Consider the following 19,880-nt stretch of genomic DNA (forward strand, 5'->3'; position numbering starts at 1 on the left):
TCGTGTTGAAAAATATTTCGGCTTAACAAATAGCCTTCTTCGGTGAAGAAGAAGAAGGCTATTTGTTAAGCCGAAAAACAAATAGCCTTCTTCGGTGAAGAAGAAGAAGGCTATTTGTTAAGCCGAAATATTTGTCAACACGATTTATTAACAACATCTTCGTATAATACCATCTTATATTAGTATCGTTGTGCAAATCTCTAGACTTATATAATTTTTTTCCTTATCTGCACAGTATCGTCTATTCTAGACGATCCGGTACATAGTAAATTTGCTGGTTGGTCCTTTTTATAGACTTCTATATATATATATATATATATATATAAACAAGTCTAAATTGAAAACAACGTTCAAACCTATGATTGCGTTGGATAAAAACCGCAATTTTTATACGTGTGCATGTAAAACAAATTTCTTCGTAGAGGGGTCTAAATACAGCACAAACAACATTTTCCAAAAGACCAAAAAAGTGAAAAAGTATATTTTTAACAAAACGCATTTGACTAACAGGTCGAACAACGGATGTTCTTAAACCCTGCTGACTGCCATTGGCGATTGCGAAATAAATTGATCACTAGATGTAACAAAATGGATCTTAATATTAATTTAATACCAAACAGAATATAATAAACTTGCGGAAAAGATGATATACCAAAACATGAGGTGCAATAATTTGTACACCATATCCGGTTTATATATATATATAAATAAACGCCTAAAAAGTGTACAAAACAACACCAATACATTAAATGTAATTATCTATAAATATTTCGGATGACAGATATCCTTCATCAGTATGATTATGATGTAAACTGAATCATATCAATCTATTCTGATTAAACTATAACAATCTTGAAATTTATACAATAAAACAGTTAAAACCGAACACATAGACATCATAATCATACTGATGAAGGATATCTGTTATCCGAAATAGTTATAGATAATTACGTTTAATGTTTCCTTTTTTATTATTGGTGTTATTTTGTACACTTTTTAGGCGTTTATATAATTTATTTATTGTGTACATGTATCGTTACTCGTAACGATCCAGCGCCCTCGTAAGAAAGATCGTTGACTAGTATCAAGACGTTTTATATACGTTAAGTAAATGAATAGTTGTTAAAAGCATCAACATGCTAGTAGTAATTTTGATAAAACAAAGACATTTTTGAGGCTATTTCTCCTCTCCTTGAGGTTGATAATTATTATAACGTGAACATTGACATGTACGTCGTGTAGTTAGATTTGGGTGTTTGACATCACGTCTCAGATTAAAATACACATACTATAAGCATTGCTGAAAAAAAAAACAAAAGCAAAAAAAAAAAAATACACAAAAACAAACAAAGAAAACAAAAAATAAACACAGCCGCTAATATTACAATGTACATTTTGTAAGTCGACATTAATGCCATATCATCACCATGATCACGTTACGTATCATATCCACTGAATTGCAAAATCATCAAAAGCACTTTTTTTTATGTTGGAGTGTTCCTGAGAAGGAGGTTTTACACTTACAAATTTATTTTCATTCATATGTAGTCTTGTATCATTTTTAATTTTAGTTTCTTGTGTATAATTTGGAGTTTAGTATGACGTCCATTATCACTGAACTAGTATACATATTTGTTTAGGGGCCAGCTGAAGGACGCCTCCGGGTGCGGGAGTTTCTCGCTGCATTGAAGACCCATTGGTGGCCTTCGGCTGTTGTCTGCTCTATGGTCGGGTTGTTGTCTCTTTGACACATTCCCAATTTCCATTCTCAATTTTATATATGTTCAAACTGTTTTTTCTTCGTATGTATACTTGATTATTGTTTTTAGCTGTTGTTTAAAATAATGTCTTATATTATAATATGCTTTTTATGATTCCATTGATTTGATGGAAAATGGAACATCTTCTTCTTGTACTTTTTAAATGGTATGTGTTTAATATAGTTAAATTTCGCATCTTTACATTACAGGTTACAACATTATTAAAAGTCACTGAGTTCAAATATTCTTTAAGAAAATTCTGTAAAAAATTGTGCTAACCCATATGGTTTTATGCAGAATTATTACCGAAAACTATGGTAGTTTGCCAAAAAAGTCAAAATCGAACTCTATTGCCTTACTAACTTACCAAAGTGGATACCATCATTAAAAAAGTTGAGGTATACTTAAGTTATTGAAGGACAAATACATGTTCATTTTTCACATTCTTGCGTGTCCCATTGTATTCGGATGGCTATTATAGAATTCCAAGAAGTTTACAAATTAATCCATTGCACAGGCAAGATTTAGTGTAACTTTCATTGGTGAAATTAAGAAAACAAAATAATTAGAATAATACAAAACAATAATAATAGTAATTAAAAGAGGATTCTCAATTGGTCATGACTTTCGTTCTGAGTTACATGAGCAAATCCCTTTCCAATCAATCAATCAATCAATCAATCAATCAACCAATCAACCAACCAACCAATTACTAAGTCAATCAATCAATCACCCAATTATCAATCAATCAATCAATCAATCAATGACTACTCTACCTACGTTGTAGTTATTGCATGAATATTGTCTAAATTTTGATATTTGTTTTGCATATGACCTTTTTAATTTCTCGATCATTTATACCGAAGAAAACATGTTATTTTTACCAACGTTTTACGTGGTTACATGTGAAAAAACAACTGTGTTCTTATGAAGTGATTTTACACCACCCAGGTGTGTGAGGGGGGAGTAGCATTCGAATACATATTCAACCCAGTCACATTCTTTGCGGGCCTGTTAGAAGTTAGGAGCCTTTAGTTCTGTTGTTTTCGTCGGTTGCTGTCTGTCATATATGTTTTTTTTCGTTTCTTCTTTATCATAAAGAGGCGACCATTTGATATTATGCGCTGGGGATAGGGGTGGCAGACGGGGTTTGACAATAAAAATCTGACCTGCTATAATTAAAAACAAAAAATATTAAAATAACCGCGTAAAGGAAAAACGAAAGAGTAGAAACACTAGAATACCAACAAGTGACATGTACTGTTTTCTCCGTCTGACTCTCCTGATAAAGGTAAAAACCCGAAAAGTGCATCTGACTTTATAAAGTGATAAGGTTTTCCCATTTTGCCATTTGGGGCCATTTCGGTATAGGTTTTACTTATTTTGTAAGGCTCTACGGTGACCTATAGTTGCTTATATCGACATTATTTTTTCTTTGATAGGTTGTTATTGGCAATCATACGTCCTCTTTTATTTTTTATGCCTATCAATTAAGGCGTGAGCTTCAATAATTTGCCAGTGTATGGTTACTTATCTTCTTTTGCTTCCTGGTGATTCATCATCATCTTTTCATAAGATGGTATGCTAATCCCCAATTTAAATCTTGAACTTGTAGACTTTTTTTAATTGGTCTTAATAAGATGTAACGGATTATAATCCTTAGTGTTCGTGTAATATTGGCTGATGGACCTTAGTCATCAATTCTAATCATCTTCGATAACTAACCTTTTAAACTTAAAAGTTTTGATCATGCACTCTAATTGTTAAGATTTTTAAAGTCATTTTCGTTCGTCGACTTGATCTCCGATTTAAATACTATTGATAAAACCATGATCAGGCCTCTTTCCCCCCTTTAGTAGCACGGGAAGCTCATATCTCCCCTCTTGTAGTAACATCGGGAACGTCAGTTGGATATCAATTATTCATTAAAGGATAGTAATCATTCTTTTAATTATTTTTGCGTTACCACACCATCATCGTATCATTAAACATTCAATATTAGCTGATTTATTTATATGCGTATTGATATGAAGCAATCCCTGATTTGGTAATCACATCCATTCCCCTCCGTGAACCCTTGGTATGTTTTACTTGACTTTCTGTAGTAGGTCGTAAGGCCCAATGGTCAACCCATGTTATAGTTCAATGAAACCCACATTTTGTCGGATGATAACTTTGTTGTACAGATATGTTTGGAACATAATTATGATGTGACCTTGGATATGATTTCTTTATATATTTTTTGAGACCACCCGGATATGACTGCTTATTGGAGGGGTCCCATCTTATTGAATGAACTGAAATCAATTGATGTCTTGGTTGTGTGTTTCATTTGGTAATTTTGTCCTGTCCTCGTACCATGGGCCCATATCCGTTCCATTTCACATTTCACCCGCAAGAGAATGAAATTGCAAATCAGCGTAACATGACTGAACGAAGCCATGAAATATAAGTGCGATTTTCATGTCAGCCGTACGAATAGATCGCATTTGTTGACAGAGTCAATATATGAATGGGGGTATTTTTTTTCGAATGACTTGACACTTGACATAATTCAATTTCAATGACTATGAAAAAAAATATGAAAGTTCATATCTAAACGAGAAATACTTAGAACTAAATACAGAAATGGAATAAAAATGTCGTTTTTCATATTTAGTTTCAAGATATCAAAAACAAAAAACGAAAACACTTTCGTTTTTCGTTTTGGTTTTTGAAAATTAAAAACGAAAGACGAAAACACTTTTGTTTTTCGTTTTGGTTTGTGAGAAACCAAAAATGAAAAACGAAAACACTTTCGTTTTTTTGTTTTTTTGTTTTTGATTTTTCAAAATGAAAAAAAAATGGACGCAAATATACACGGACCGAGGAGGACATATCTTATTTATATCTCGTTATTGTGTAATTGTTCTCAATATGTACATGGATTGTATGTTATATATGGCGCTTGTGTTAAGCTGTCATTAAATCAATCAAGTGAAACAACTGTCAGTGATGTTACGGGAATCTTTAAAATATAGTTAGGGAAGTTAACTGTTTAGAAAAAAAAAAACTAATAGGAAATGAAATTGGGGTTTTATCTAAAATATAAATATAGAAATCTTTAAGACTAAGTTCGGAATTTTCATTTAGTTAAGTCGGTTATATAGGCATATATGCTTTTGAAATTGTTGCAGATAGATCAACGTAGGTCTATCCTACTGAAAGGTGTACTCTTCCAACAAGCACGCCTTTAAAATCGTATTTATGAATTGTGTTTTAAACTTCTTACCTTTCTGTGCATTTTGTTTTTCTTCAAATGAACCAAAGGTTCCAAGTGGTAAAGTATAAGTCATCCCTTCGAACATTTTACGGACGCCATCACACATTGGTTTACCGCTATGTAATAGTTGTTCCACAGATGACGATGGATATGTTCCCATTGTCGTAACCATACGACCATCCTCTTTTTCTCGTATGTGACGTACTCGAGTGAGACTTATTTTCGCCATGGCGTTGTCAATATAAAATATAGAGATGTTCTATGATTGCCAATGAGAAAGCTATTCAAACGAAGCGAATTTAAGCAATTATAGGTCATTGTATACGGCCTTTAACAATGAGCAAAACTCGTACCGATAGTAAGTTATAAATTTGACATACTTCAAACTAAAAAAAAAAGAATGGCCTGATTTAGGATAAAACAAATAGACGAAAAACAAATATAACAGACAGCAACCAACGACAACCTCTGAATTACAGGCTTCTGACTTGGGACAATTTTTCATAGAATGTGGCGGGGTTAAAAATGTTTGTGGGCGGTTAGGATCCCGCTAACTTGGGACAGTGATGTAACGGCACAACATAAATACAAACCGTAAAAATCAGTAGTTAGAAATAGGTTGAATCATTCGATCTGCACGACGCACAAAAATAAAATAAGCAAAAGACAAAAGACACAGAGTACTCACTGTTACTGAAAGCTAGTTCTAAGCCAATAACATGTTGGTCTTCGATTTATGAGTTTGTATATCCTTTGGTATCGTCTAACTCTCTTTTGAAATCATAGAGATGTTGAGTTTGGTTTGGTATAACAATTGACGATTTAAATATATGTTATGTTACTACGACATAAACCTTTGGCGAATTAAAGTCTGACAAAATCTACCATATAATGAGAACGCCGTTTGAAAAACTACTATAGTATTTCTGGTATGATGTGTAAGGTAAATGATGAGCGTTAGACCATATGGTCATTAAATTGAAATATTCGACGCATTTTGTCTTTTTGTTCAAATAAGGAAAAGATATGTTATCATTTTTTACAAAACTACTCTAAAATATTGTTTTTCTTTTAATTGTTAATTTTTAATTCTATGGCGTGTCAAACGTTGCAATATTCACAAAAAATCAAATATATGTTCATAAAAATAAATAATTGTTCTTGGAAATTAAATATTTGTTCATAAAAACAAAATATTTATTCACAAAACCAAAATATGTGTTCATAAAAAATAATATATATCTATTCATAAAAATAGATATATATTCATAAAATTAGATATATATATTGATTTTTTTATTTTGATATTTTGAATATAAACATCCGATGAGAAACGAAGCTCTTTTCTGGATATACCATCATCAGGAATCAGATAGATTTATAATTACAATTTAAGGAAGTTCGCTACTCAGTTTCAAAATAACAAGCTTTTCATAACACTAGTATATATTGATAGGGGATTAATAAAGGAACAAAAAGAGCAAAAATAAAATATAGGTCAATGTGCTTATTTTCGAGATATTAGCCATTGAAATTTTGGCGGGAAATATTCTCTCTTGATTTTTCTAAGCTTTATCATTGACAAGTTAAAGTTCTCAAAAACTATTAAAAAATAATTAAGATTTTATAAGACTTTCACAGATGGCTTATAATTATGCATGTAAAAGATTTTTAAAAAGAAAAATGGGGGTCAATGGGCATATTTTTTGAAGGCATACAAATAGATAAAACCAGAGGATTCCGAAAATCTGACAAAAAATCCAAAAACATGACAAGCTAACTTCCTTAATTTTCGAATTCAAAGGGTTGAAAAGTGGCCTTATCATTCACTTCTATTCGAATATCTAAGACTGCAAAAAATATGTGGCTAGTGGGTTGAGACACAGACATATTGAATCAATCAACCAATTCGTGATCATGGTTACCGTAAAACTTAGTTTGTGTCGATTTCAGTCATCCGTCCTGATAACTCTGTAGGAGAAGTCTTTGTGTGAGTAGCATGCCCCTGCTTATAACGTCCATATAGTGTGATTGTGCATGAGCGTAACGTATCAATAGAGATATGTAAACGTTATATCAAAATATTCAGTCAAAGTGAAAACAAATAAGCGTTCAAAACCAAGATGCACAATTTTAGCCGGTGTGACACAGAATTGGTTGAAATCTGCATGCATTTCAATTGCATTTTTGTCTTCATAACAGCTTTTCGTGTTATTTTAAGTTGAAATATTTCCTACAGTTCAAACAAATTTTTAGTCAAGATTATTTCCATTATATATATGACAGTATAAGCATTGCTTTAAATAACAATCAAATCTTAATTAAAAACAAAGACAACTTAATATAATTTGTTCTGTTTTGACGGTTTCCAAGCAATTATTTCTCATCTGAAGGGTTTAAAGAAGCGACAAGTTTGAATCATCAAACAATAGAAAATCATAAGAACTGCTGAAATCATCATAAATGAAACGGAGCGCACGTTCCTGCTTTTTATTGTAAATTTTATTTGTGCTTTTATTTTACACTCAAAATTGTTTAGTCAAAGGACAATAGCTGTAAGTTTACACCTGTTAAATGCCATTTGATTTCCTTGACGCTTTTCCAAAAACTATTGGAAAATTATCAACGTAACAGGGAAATACATAATCAGGTGAAGGTTTCGTAAAACATTTGGCCATTTGACGAAAATATAAAAGATTAAACGACTTTTTTTATCTATTCAAACGTTTGTTGATTAAGGTATTAACAAATGCACACATATTATTCAACGGATATAGAATATAAATCAATACAACTAAAAAATTCTGAGTTTATAAATGACCAAAAATTGATAGGTACAGGAAGAAATAAAATTTCCGTTTTGCTTTCGGTTCTCCCAATTAGATAAATTTCAACTTACCATCACCTTAGCTACACACAAATGTTTAAGCATGTCTGTTGTGGACACTTGTTTTAGAGCTTTCATCTTGCTTATAATCGGTGAGTTTTTTTTTCTGAAATGAATATGTAAGCAGTGTTTGTTTTCTATTTTCCTTTTAAAATCCAATTCAGTTGTGGTCTTTGAACTGTCGTGTTAACCAACATTATAATACATGAATTTATAACTTCATCGTTACTATAACTTAGTTAAATCAATAATTTAAAAAGCAAGCATAATTGTAATTGTCAGAACATTTATAGTTTACTCACAAAACAATTACATAGAAAATGTCAAACAGTTTGAATGATGAATTTTAGTGACAATGAAAAACAAAAATGGTTTATTTTTAATGAATTATTGTAGGTATTAGCCATGCGTCGACTACGTGCAGTCCGAATATGTATTCAATATCCATATATGTTGATTATTCCAAGAGAAATTTGACAGAAATACCAAGAAATATTTCACGTAACAGTACAATGTTAGATTTTCACATGAATATTATAACTGACATTCCACCAAATATTTTCCGGAACATGTCGGACGTCACATGGATAGATTTGTCCCAGAATTGGTTGAACCGAATTCGAAACGAATCTTTTGTTGGCCTAAACAACTTAATAGCGCTTAACGTCAGTCATAATCACCTGCACATGTCAGACCTTGAACACAATGCGTTTGTTCCTATACAACAGTTGAGGATTCTGCGAATTGATCATTTAAGGTTTCCAGTTAGGGGTAAGTTTCCAGAGCAACTGGTTAACCTTAAACAACTTGAAATCTTGGAACTAGCCGCTTTCATTGGTATGAAATTTGATGACAGATTTTACTCCTGGACATGTTTGCATACATTCATCTCAAAAAGTTCATATGGGCTTCACTTGCAAAATGATACGTTTGAAGGTCTAGCAAACTCCCCACTAAGGATTCTTACCATAAAGATTAAACAAGCTGACGCTGATGCTTTGGAAAATCTTCCAAGTTTACAAATTGTAAATTTATATTTTGGAGTTGCAACATTGCAAGATACCATTGAAAATTCGTTTAAAATGGTGTCAAAGTTCACAACTTTGACTAAAATACTGATGCAGAGAGTCAACGCTAGAGCATACATCTTTATCATAACTGGTAAATATCTGCATTATTTCGAAAACATATGTCTAAATGAACTTGTGTTTAGACATATGTATTTCTCAGATATCGATGGTCAAAGCTTTGTGAGATTTGCTGAAAGATCTGTTTGCCTTGAAAGTCTGGAGGTTTCTGGAAATATTGGTTCTCCATGGATAACATTTTTAGTCTTATTTAAAAAATTGAAACATCTCAAACTATCATCGATCGAAAACCGTGCTTTGTTAAAACAAGTGCGCATGCTCCCTGCAATGACTATCAGCTTGCCAAAAACCTTAGAAAGCATCGATTTACAAGGAATCAATCTTAAAATGCCGTTACCAAATATTACATTTACAAACGGAGATAATGTTTGGTTCCTCACCTGTAGAGCTTTCACCTTAATTCAATGTAACGGTTACGTAAATGGTTTGAAGAATTTACGTTATCTAGATGTTTCAGAAAATCGTTGCGGTAATTTGATTAATGAGTATATTTTTCAAGGTTTTCCGAAACTCGAGTTTTTAATAGCAACACATTCCGACCTTGGGACTGCTTTCAGAAATAATAACAGATTGGATATTTTACTAAAACCGCTAAAAAATCTCCAACATTTAGATATATCTTATAACAATTTAAGAAATGCTGACATTGCCAATTTAAACGTGAAGAGTCAAAATAATGTATTACAGTCCTTCAATGGTTCAAACAATGCTTTTAATCAAGTTCCGTCCTTTTTCCGACATTTCAGAAATTTATCTTTTATTGATATTTCCTACAATAATTTTTCTACTTTCAACCGTGACGAAAGAGATATTATTGACTCTGTGGTTGGTAGGGCAAAACTGGGTTTGGTAGGTAATCCCTTTAAATGTTCGTGTTCGAATCTAGATTTTCTAAAATGGGCAAAACAAACAAAAGCTAGTTATTTCGGACATCTTTATTGTCAACTGGAAAGCGGTGAAAACACAACATTTTCTGATCTTTTTATATATCTTGATCGTTTTGAAAACCATTGCCATGACAAGATATGGCTGATATTTTCGTTATCATTCACTACACTTGTTGTAATAATGATAGTATTCGTTGTGATATATCTTCGTTACAAATCTGCATTTCAATATTTTTGTCTCAGAATTAAACTAAGGTTAAAACGATACGAGGAACTGGACGGTGATCCGTACCTTTACGATGTCTTTATATGTTACAACCATAACGATGTTCCCTGGGTTGTAAATTTCAATCGCAAACTTACTTCTGAAAACTTCAAGACGTGCCTTGACGCTAAAGATTTTATTGCTGGAGAGGACATTGCTGAAAACATTTTACGTGCTATTGATAGTAGCAGGAAAATTATCTTTATTATCACCGAACATTTTCTCCAGAGTACCTGGGGTCACTACGAAATGGAATTAACACGGATGCATGCTTTCCAGGAGGGGCGGGACAACATGGTCATTGTGATTATGAAGGATGACCTACCGATTCATAAAATGCCTAAAGTCCTGAAAAGATTTTGGTATAAAGTTACATGTATAAAGTGGTATGATCGTGGAATTCAACCATTTCAAACAGAAGACATATTTTATGAAAATGTTTTCAGTTCACTTTCAATCGCATAAATTCTAACTGGATTGTTCGGAATAATGGTTGCCTTGCGAGAATACAACTTTACAATGTTTTAGATCTCCTACGTCGCATGAAATATTAAATAACGTATAATTGTTACATTTATTAGTTAAACATGAGTTATTCAGTATATAACTAAGTATGTTTGATTACCCTCTTATAACATCATTATCATATAAATAAAATAGAATATAAAAATTTCTTCTTTTCGTGATTCAGATCTTAGTGTTCGGTACGTATTTACAACAATAAGAACAATAAGACAAGAATGAAGAAAAAATAACGCATCAACAAACGTACTTCAATACTTAGACAATTTTCTATACAATATATCAAGCTCTAAATCCCCAAGAGTATAGGTCAGTATAAAATCGTTAGCTTTTATCAGTATTTGTCTTTATCAGCATAACTATTTTAAACCGGAAGCGTTAGATGTTGGTATGAAACACTCATATACAGGACTCAAATGTTGAACTGATAACCATATTTCAAACATAACACCTGTTGTTGATCGGGAAGTACGGCTCTTGAAAATTCCAAACCGGATACACTTGTCATGATCAGTTTTGATTCAATATCAGTTTCAGTTTCCTTTTGCAAAAGTTTTTTGATTTGGGATATTCGAGTTTAGTGATAATACATATGTTCGATTTACCTAGTATGTTGTTTATAATTTACTAAATAATGCTGTTGCTAAAGGACCCCAAAGCAGAAAGGACGCCTTCATTTACTTGTTGGGACTAAATCTATTCAAGTCTTTACTAATTTAATCACTTACCCTAAAATTAATGCTTTACCACACCTGACCCTAACAATAACCTTAGCAATAGATCTAAAACCTAACCCCAACCTCCAACTGAACCCTAACCTTGAAGAATACGGCCCTTCATATAAATAAAGGCCGAAAAAATGGTACACCAGTGAAACATTTAAAACGTTAAATCTCATGATGGATAATTGTAATCGTGTTTTCCATTAATTGGTGCAGTTGTTTCAGAAGATTTTTTTTACCAAAAGAACAAAAATGTATAATGTTATAGTATTTCACATCAATTATTTGGTCTTTTCCAGAGTGACATTTCCTAAAATCTGAAGTTTTTCATATAATTCGGTGGCGGATCCTAGGGGAAAAGGGGGGAGGGGTCCGGGGGTTCGACCCCCCTCTTTTTGTTTGACAACTAATGCTTTTGTATGGGGACACATGATTGGATCCCCTTTCTATTTATATGACTTGCATGTGTTGGAACCCCCTTTTAAAAATGGTTTGATACGAAATATACTAACAATCAATCTAACACAGAGTCCGTTATCTTTTTTTTTTATCTTCATATCTTTCTTTTGTTTAGGTATTGTATTTTTCCGTCCGCTCTTTTTAAAGAATTAACATGTCTTAGTCCGTACGGTGTGTGCTCTGTGCAATATATATTACAACTCAAGTTTGAATGAGCATTTCAATTACTGCAAAAACTGTAAAGTCACGAATGTCGTTATCATAAATTGATAAAAACAAAATTTAGTGAATTTTATCATAAATTTATAGGTTACAGATAAATAATGACGTGTCCGTCTGACCTTTCTTTCACTGATTCAAGTTTAACAATGAACACATAAGCTTACAAACACGGAAACTATAAAGAATCAAAAGATATTGATTATATTCAATGCAGACAGCAATCCAACGATACAAATGACAGGAAAAAAGTCAAGGTGAAAATACAAACTCAAGTTCATGCAAACATTGACATACTATAAAGGACGCAAACATAAAAATTTTAAAAAAAATGTCCGCAATAGTTAAGTTTAAAATAAAACTAGGAATGAGACAGGCTGACAAACAAATATAAAAGAAAAGATCGTACGAACAATGAAAACAACGCAACTAGACAAACATATTTTTTTATTTCCTATAGTTAATTCTCCTTTTTAGGATGGTGACAATATTCGTAATTTATATTCAAGGATTTCGTAACCACAAACATTACTCGAAACCTTTGCTGTATTCTTTCGTAGATATAGGGAGTCTGATTTTGAAGTTTTGCTGTACCTGTAGAAAACTGATTACAAACGGGATAGCGCATCCTAATTTTTACGGTGATGTTGGTTACCAAGCTCGATAATTTAGATACGATCCGGGTAAAGTTATCGATCCTTTAAATAAACTATTCTAAAAAGTTAGAAATTTAACCTTGTGATTAGATCTATGAACATTGTTCGTTTAGTCAATTAAGCCTTTTGCAACTGATTTTTATAGTTTGTTCTTATGTTGTGATGTTACACCACTGTCTCAGGTAGGAGAGGTTTGGGTGCCCAAAAACATGTTAAATCCAGCCACATTCTAAATGTGCATTTCCCCAGCTTATGTCAGGAGCCAGAAATGTATTTGTTGCAGTATCGTATTTGTTTTTCGTTTATTGTTTTAACAATTTGTTCTTGTGTTGTTCTGTTACACCACTGTCCAAGGTTAAGGGGAGGGTTGGGCGCCATGTAAAATGTTTAACCCCGCCGCAATCTGTATGTGCCTGTCTCAAGTCCGGAGCCTATAATTCAGTTGTTAATTATTGTTTGTTGCTGAATATCATATTTGTTTTCATTCATTGTTTACTTATCATGATTGAATTTATGTTGAAAGAGTGTAATATGGAGGTGGTACTATAAGTTTCGAATAAAATTAATTTTGTCAATATATATAATCAGTGAAAATAAACCAGTCATGTAGAAAGTCATTTACAACTTACAATCATATTACCATTTAAAAAATACAGTTAACCTATTGCTTATGGTATCCGAGAACAGACCTAATTTCGAAAATTGAACATCGACCAATGAACCATGAAAATGAGGTTAAGGTTAGATGAACTATGCCAGACAACATGTACATCATACAATCATTCCATACACCAACTAAAATTGCCATATTAGTTAGAGTATCTGCAAAACAAACATAACCATGACAACTTTACATATACTAGTGAATCATAAATATGAGGTTAAGGTCAGATGAACCCTGCCAGACAGACATGTACACATAACAATCATTCCGTACACCAAGTATATTTGACCTATTTCTTATAGTATTTGATAAACAGACAAAACAATGAAAAATTAACGTTGACAAATGAACCATTAAAAAGACGTCAAGTTCAAATGAATCCTGCCAGGACATATGAATACACGTTAAAATCATTTTATACACCAAATATAGTTGACCTATTGCTTATAGTATTTGACAAATAGACCTAATCACAAAAAATAACATTGACCAATGAACCTTTAAATTGAAGTCAAGGTCAGATGAATCCTGCCAGAAGGACATATACACGTTACAATCATTCTATACACCAAATATAGTTGATCTATTGATTATAGTATCTGACAAAAAGAATCAATCACAAAAAATAATATTGACTAATGAACCATGAAAATGAGATCAAGGTCAGATGAAACCTATCAGTCAGACATGTACGCGTTGCAATCATTCCATTCACCAATTATAGTTGACCTATTCCTTATAGTACCTGAGATATGGACTTTACCACGTAAATTAAACTTAACCTTGATTACTGATTCATGAAATGAGATCAGGGTGAGTGAACCCTGTCTGACAGACATAAAGACCTTGCAAGAAACCCACATTTATATATCAAAAACACGTATCCTATTATTCATAATATGTGAGTAATTCACATGGTAAAAAAAAATTTAAAAGCAGTCGCTTAACCATGATGACAGGGACAATGGACATATGAGACTGAAAAATTGTAACAGAAAGCATCTCCATACAAGGTTTGAAGCATCCAGGCATTCTACCTTCTGAAATATAAAGCTTTAAACAAATAGTCGCCGCCGGATTGTAATCCTTGTGTCTCACATTCTATCGGCGACGAAAAGAAAAAAAAACAACCATCAAAGAAACAATAATGCAACAAATGTCCATCGGTAACACACAAAGTACTCTGTATAAATATGAGTTGATGAAATTTGGAATAAACTAGGATGTGTAGTGTGTGGAACTGAAATATGACCTTTCAAGTGCAAATCAAACAGCTAAATTTTTAGAATTTTATTAAGAAGAAACACTTTGAAATATAATATATTACATATAACCACAAACAATCGTTTTATATCAATGCTTTGTATTTAAAACAATCTTTTATGAACTTACAAATCGAAAAATATTAAAAAATTTTAATTAAAAAGGTACTTTGTTTTACTTGAACATTCGTTCTGTCACATGAAATTCATAACTTTGTGAGTGTGTGTGTGTATGTGCTTTTGAAACATGTAAATCATAACTCTCTGTGTGGGTGTTTTTGAAACATGTAAATCATAAAACTCCGTGTATGTGTTTTTTATACATGTAAATCATAATTGTTCATGTGTGTGTTTTTAACATATAAATTCCAACCGTCGGTGTATGTTTTTTTGTAACATGTAAATCATAATTATCCGTATGTGTGTTTTGTTACATGTAGAGTTATAACCAGTACGTACTTTCTCCTATTAAATCAAATGTATTCCAAAAACATTCTTTGGTGGACTTGAAGCATATGAAATGTTCGCTACTTTAACATAAATTTCTTCTCCTGCCTCAAGATGAATATCTGCGGAGATGTACGTATCATATCTGGAAAATATTGAGTTTTCCGATCTCTCATATGGGTGGTGGGTACACATCACTTCCTTCTCGCCACCTTTCTTTTCTTTAATGTTTGATTTATATATTGAATGAATTAAACATGGACTCTTTGACAGTACATTGATTGTATTTTGTGTTGTATTCCGGATAAACTGGTAGTTAAAGTCCACGGCACTATATACATGATAATATCCGCTGACAGGAACACGGACACGGCCATTGTTTAATGTTACACCATTTAACAGCAAACAGTTGTTTCCCCTATACCACTTCCTGATTGGGAGAATGTTTTTGCTTATTTCATCTAGAGAGAGAGATGCATAAGTGTTATTGAAATAAAAGTACTATTCTATATGAACATGTATATATACACTCAGTGCAACAAAGAAACTTTACACACTGAATTAATGTTTACATATACTCAAAACTAAAGTGGTAAAAGAGAGGCGAAAGATACCAAAAGAGACATTCATAAATAGGAATATTGGTAAATTGGCAATTCTCGAAAAGAAATAATTCTTACAATGCTTACGAACATTAACTTTATTAAGATATATGTTTGTGTTATTAAAACTATATATGGACTTACACGTTATAACATATAAATAAATATTGAATTCATTCACATCTATGTGGTAAATTAAGTAAAAGTATCTTGTCCTCTCTTATATCTCACTGAATCTATTTTTAAACGGCAGATAAGTTGAAAAAGATTGGTTGATTGCTAGACGAAATCATAAATTCGGGAGGTTTCAAAGAAAAACATGAAATCCTGTAGTTCGTACACTAACCTGTGGCTGGCATGTCTCGGTCCTCTCCGATCAAATGTGCAACTGGTTTCACATCTCCTATATAACCTTTGTGGATCTTAACTATAAAATACATTACACTTTACTCTATAAAAATTCAAAAAGAAAATGCAATGTTGATAGTTTTTTTTTTTTTATGAAGATTATATCTTTACAAAAAGTATGAGGATTTTCTAACCTTTGAATGTACCCGAGTACCTTGGAGTTTTTATCTTATTTTCTACAGCACTTAAGGTACCTCCAAATATGTTTATCATTTGACAGCAAAGAGATAGTCGAGTATCTAAATTGTTTTACATGAAAGGACAACGTTCACGTTTGGCCAAATATGGTCTTGAATTTCAAATCTATCATAACATTTCAAAATGGCCATGATTTGGTTCTTAAATAGGCCTATTTTAAAAACCTTACTTCTTTGTTAAAATAAAACTCTGCATAAGAGAGCATTCTTGATCAAAATCAGCACATTTAGGATAAATTGTCAAAATACGATGATTTTGTACATTTTTCGGACCTAAAAGTTTGAGGAAACCCATCGCCGAAGCCTAGGATCCAAAAGTTTCTGTTAACAAAAGTTGCCAATGATGATATTGAATCCCTAGACACAAAAACTTTCTGGATCATGGGTGGCGGCCAAGGTGAATTATGCTAAAAACTGATAAGAATTATTGAAAATTTGACAAACACTGAGGTTACAACACAAACAATGCAAAATAAAGGAGTCAATACTTCGTCAGTTTAAATGTGATGTGCCAACATGAAGTTATTTTGTATTATCACAACTACTTCTATGTGAACATTGTAATATTTTGGCCTGATTAAAAAAATATCAAAATCTTAGGGCCACTTTTAACCCTTCGTGATTTTATTCCTTTATTTGTATAATTTACTGCAGTAGCAATGTTTTTCTTTTCTCTTACAATATTGTTCTTTATTGCCTTTCTTTCCATCATTTCACCAGCAGTGTTTCTCATAGCTTTTGCGGAACAAAGGAGAATAAAACGTATTTATCATTCAACATGAAGAAATCTATTTTAATTGACGTAAAATTTGGGAGTCAATCAAGTGGTATATTAGGAGAGAATTGGTCAAAATAGCAGTGACTAAAATATAACTCCAATACCCTCATCAAAGACTGTTGAATATTCTCTTTGGACAGCTGTTGACATCATTAAAGTGCTTGATATATTAAAGGAAACGAGACTGACAAAAATATACATCTACTTTTACCAGGAAATGTAATTATCATGTTAAACGTAATAGTTAACGTACCAACTGTTCTTTCAAACATCGCTGTATATTCGGAAGAAATCTCAGTATGTTTTTCATCGAAGGTCTGCAAATCGATAAAAATTATATTAAAATTATTGTAATGGTTGATCCATTGGTTGATCAAAGATAATACTTTTCAAAAAGAATATTTCAAATTATGATTATAATTGCTGCCACAGGTACGTAGACATATATATGCATGCTATTTAACATTCCCGTTGATTGCTGCCACAGGTACGTAGACCTATATATGCCTGCTGTTTAACATTCCCGTTGATTGCTGCCACAGGTACGTAGACATATGTATATGCATGCTGTTTAACATTCCCGTTGATTGCTGCCACAGGTACGTAGACATATGTATATGCATGCTATTTAACATTCCCGTTGATTGCTGCCACAGGTACGTAGACATATATATGCATGCTATTTAACATTCCCGTTGCTATGTCAGAAAATCATACAGCACATAATACACATATTTCAATTTAACAAAATCATTCACTATCGGTAATCAATATTTACCTGCTTACAATGTTCTAAAAATAACTTGCCCCACTTAATGTTAAGTGTACTTCCTAGTAAACAAACAAGCACACACTTACCTTTTCCATGTAGTTTTGTAGAATTACATCTCGGCAACCACAACATATACCACTAGGATCGGTCGTGCACTGCAGGCACATATAACCACAGTCTTCCCCTGGGGTACGGGGCGCTGGCATCACCCATAAAATGATTAAAACTATTATTAAGATAACTACGTCTGCTGTAAAAACTAACAAAGTTATTCCTTTTGTCCTGTTCTTCAAAACCTTCTGAAGTTTAGAAGGCGGCATTGTGTCACATAAACTCAGATTGTCAATGCAAATAAAATTCTTCTTTCAGTAATTTTTTTACTTTTGCTTTGAAAAATCACTATCACTTTCTTAATCAAGTTTTGAAGTCGATGTTGCAATTAACATACTTTTCAACAGCAAACTTAGCCTACTGCAAAAAAGCAGCACTGCAAAATCTGCCTTAAACAATGGTTACTATATTCCACAGGTTCAATGGCTCCATAGCCTTGATAGCCACATTCAAAATAGTTTGTAACAAATAAAGCGTACGCATGCGTGGTCTATATAATATTAAATGTTTTACTTTCACTTTCCAAAAGAGAAACCAAAATCATGAGTTGTTCAAAATAAGTATAATGGGTATCTGATAAACCGTTTAGTTTCATTTACTAAAGTAACACACCGGGAACTATTCAATGATATGTTATTTTGGCAATGCATGTGATTTAAATGACGTACACCCAATGAGCGCGGTTCTTGTTACTGAAAATACCCAATATTACATGAAAAATCACAAAAACCTCGAGACAAAAACAGACTGCTTATTTCAAGAGAATATCCAATTCAAAGAGTAACAAACTAAAACTAATAATGTGACTTTAAATTTATTTATATACAAACATGATTTCCTTTAATGAAATTCTAAACTGACCACAACTTGTTATATTTGATTTTATCAAATATGACAGTTTATTTTCTTTAGAATTCCTCAACCTACTTGACTGATTGAAAAGGTGACATTCCTTTACGATGTATGAATGGTTAAATTATTTCTTTTATTAGATTTGATGCAATCCAAAATTGTCAGAATAATTGGGATGAACAAAATAAAACCAACGATTCACAATAATTCAGTAAGACTAGTATGCATCTAAAGAAAAAATAAGACAAAAAAGGAAAACAATACGAAACCGATTAGCGTACACACGACGCAAGGTACTAGAACAATAAACCTTAATTAAATCGGGGATTTATGTACACTCGACCAGATAAGCTCCTATAAAGTTTGGAAAGCCAACAATATATATAAACAACGGCAATTCTATTCGTTAATAGTGATATTAACAAACACACGTTGAAGACCCATTGGTGGCCTTCGGCTGTAGTCTGCTCTTTGGTCGGGTTGTTGTCTCTTTGACACATTCCCCATTTCCATTATCAATTTTACATACTGGTGGTATTTCCTAGAGCAAGTCGCGTGTTTATAACTCAGTTTTATCAAGTTTATTAACCCAACGAAAAAAACATTTGAGAGAAATAATTCAGATGTCGAAAACTGTCCACATGGCCTTATAAAAACTACAACTTAAGATTAAGTACAATTACAATAGTTACTGACACAAATGAATCGCTTAATCCAAGCTTGTTCTTAAGTCCTGGATTCTATGCGGCCAGTAACACGTGGGACCGAAAGTCCACCTCCGCACAAAGTACAATCTTACTTTAGTCTATTCATTCAATAGTTGATATTATTATACTTCATGTCAAAATGCCAGATTTTGATTGGTTAATACGAGAGAGACAATTTACTCTATCCCATGGCAAATACTCTATTACCCTCCACGGAGACGCTTGCACAAGTTTGTGCTTTAATAAATACGGATGATTGTTATGTACAAGACGACATAGTTTATTACTATGAA

At 32.4% G+C, this 19,880-nt stretch overlaps 2 protein-coding genes and 1 long non-coding RNA gene across 4 annotated transcripts in view; 1 reads left to right on the forward strand and 2 right to left on the reverse strand.

Moving 5' to 3' along the window:
* The window catches only part of LOC127725365 (uncharacterized), a 12,032-nt gene extending 6,623 nt beyond the window's left edge, over positions 1 to 5,409 (reverse strand). For both annotated transcript variants that reach the window (XR_007992962.1, XR_007992961.1), the window contains exon 1: positions 5,032 to 5,409. This is a non-coding gene — a long non-coding RNA (uncharacterized LOC127725365). The remainder of the gene's footprint in view (positions 1 to 5,031) is intronic.
* Positions 5,410 to 9,341: 3,932 nt separating this feature from the next.
* On the forward strand, positions 9,342 to 10,839 carry LOC127725356 (toll-like receptor 4). The gene has a single exon (XM_052232287.1). The coding sequence runs from the start codon at positions 9,385 to 9,387 to the stop codon at positions 10,672 to 10,674; it is 1,290 nt and encodes a 429-aa protein (XP_052088247.1). The 5' UTR covers positions 9,342 to 9,384; the 3' UTR covers positions 10,675 to 10,839.
* Positions 10,840 to 14,726: 3,887 nt separating this feature from the next.
* Positions 14,727 to 18,505, reverse strand: LOC127725358 (tumor necrosis factor ligand superfamily member 11-like). Its single transcript, XM_052232295.1, has 4 exons — positions 18,004 to 18,505; positions 17,399 to 17,462; positions 16,109 to 16,189; positions 14,727 to 15,621 (listed from the first exon to the last, which is right to left on the reverse strand). The coding sequence occupies exons 1-4, from the start codon at positions 18,235 to 18,237 to the stop codon at positions 15,182 to 15,184; spliced, it is 819 nt and encodes a 272-aa protein (XP_052088255.1). The 5' UTR covers positions 18,238 to 18,505; the 3' UTR covers positions 14,727 to 15,181.
* Positions 18,506 to 19,880: the final 1,375 nt, after the last annotated feature.

Source organism: Mytilus californianus, unplaced genomic scaffold (assembly GCF_021869535.1).
Source record: "Mytilus californianus isolate M0D057914Y unplaced genomic scaffold, xbMytCali1.0.p SCAF_15, whole genome shotgun sequence".
Classification (NCBI taxonomy): Eukaryota; Metazoa; Mollusca; class Bivalvia; order Mytilida; family Mytilidae; genus Mytilus; species Mytilus californianus.

Excerpts from the sequence above, each read along its gene's own strand:
- LOC127725356 (XM_052232287.1), top strand. The coding sequence starts at position 9,385 with ATGCCGTTACCAAATATTACATTTACAAACGGAGATAATGTTTGGTTC.
- LOC127725358 (XM_052232295.1), bottom strand. The coding sequence starts at position 18,237 with ATGCCGCCTTCTAAACTTCAGAAGGTTTTGAAGAACAGGACAAAAGGA. Across the intron at positions 17,463-18,003 it reads TACAAAACTACATGGAAAAG|ACCTTCGATGAAAAACATAC; the intron begins GTAAGTGTGTGC and ends ATCGATTTGCAG. Across the intron at positions 15,622-16,108 it reads CCGAGACATGCCAGCCACAG|ATGAAATAAGCAAAAACATT; the intron begins GTTAGTGTACGA and ends CTCTCTCTCTAG.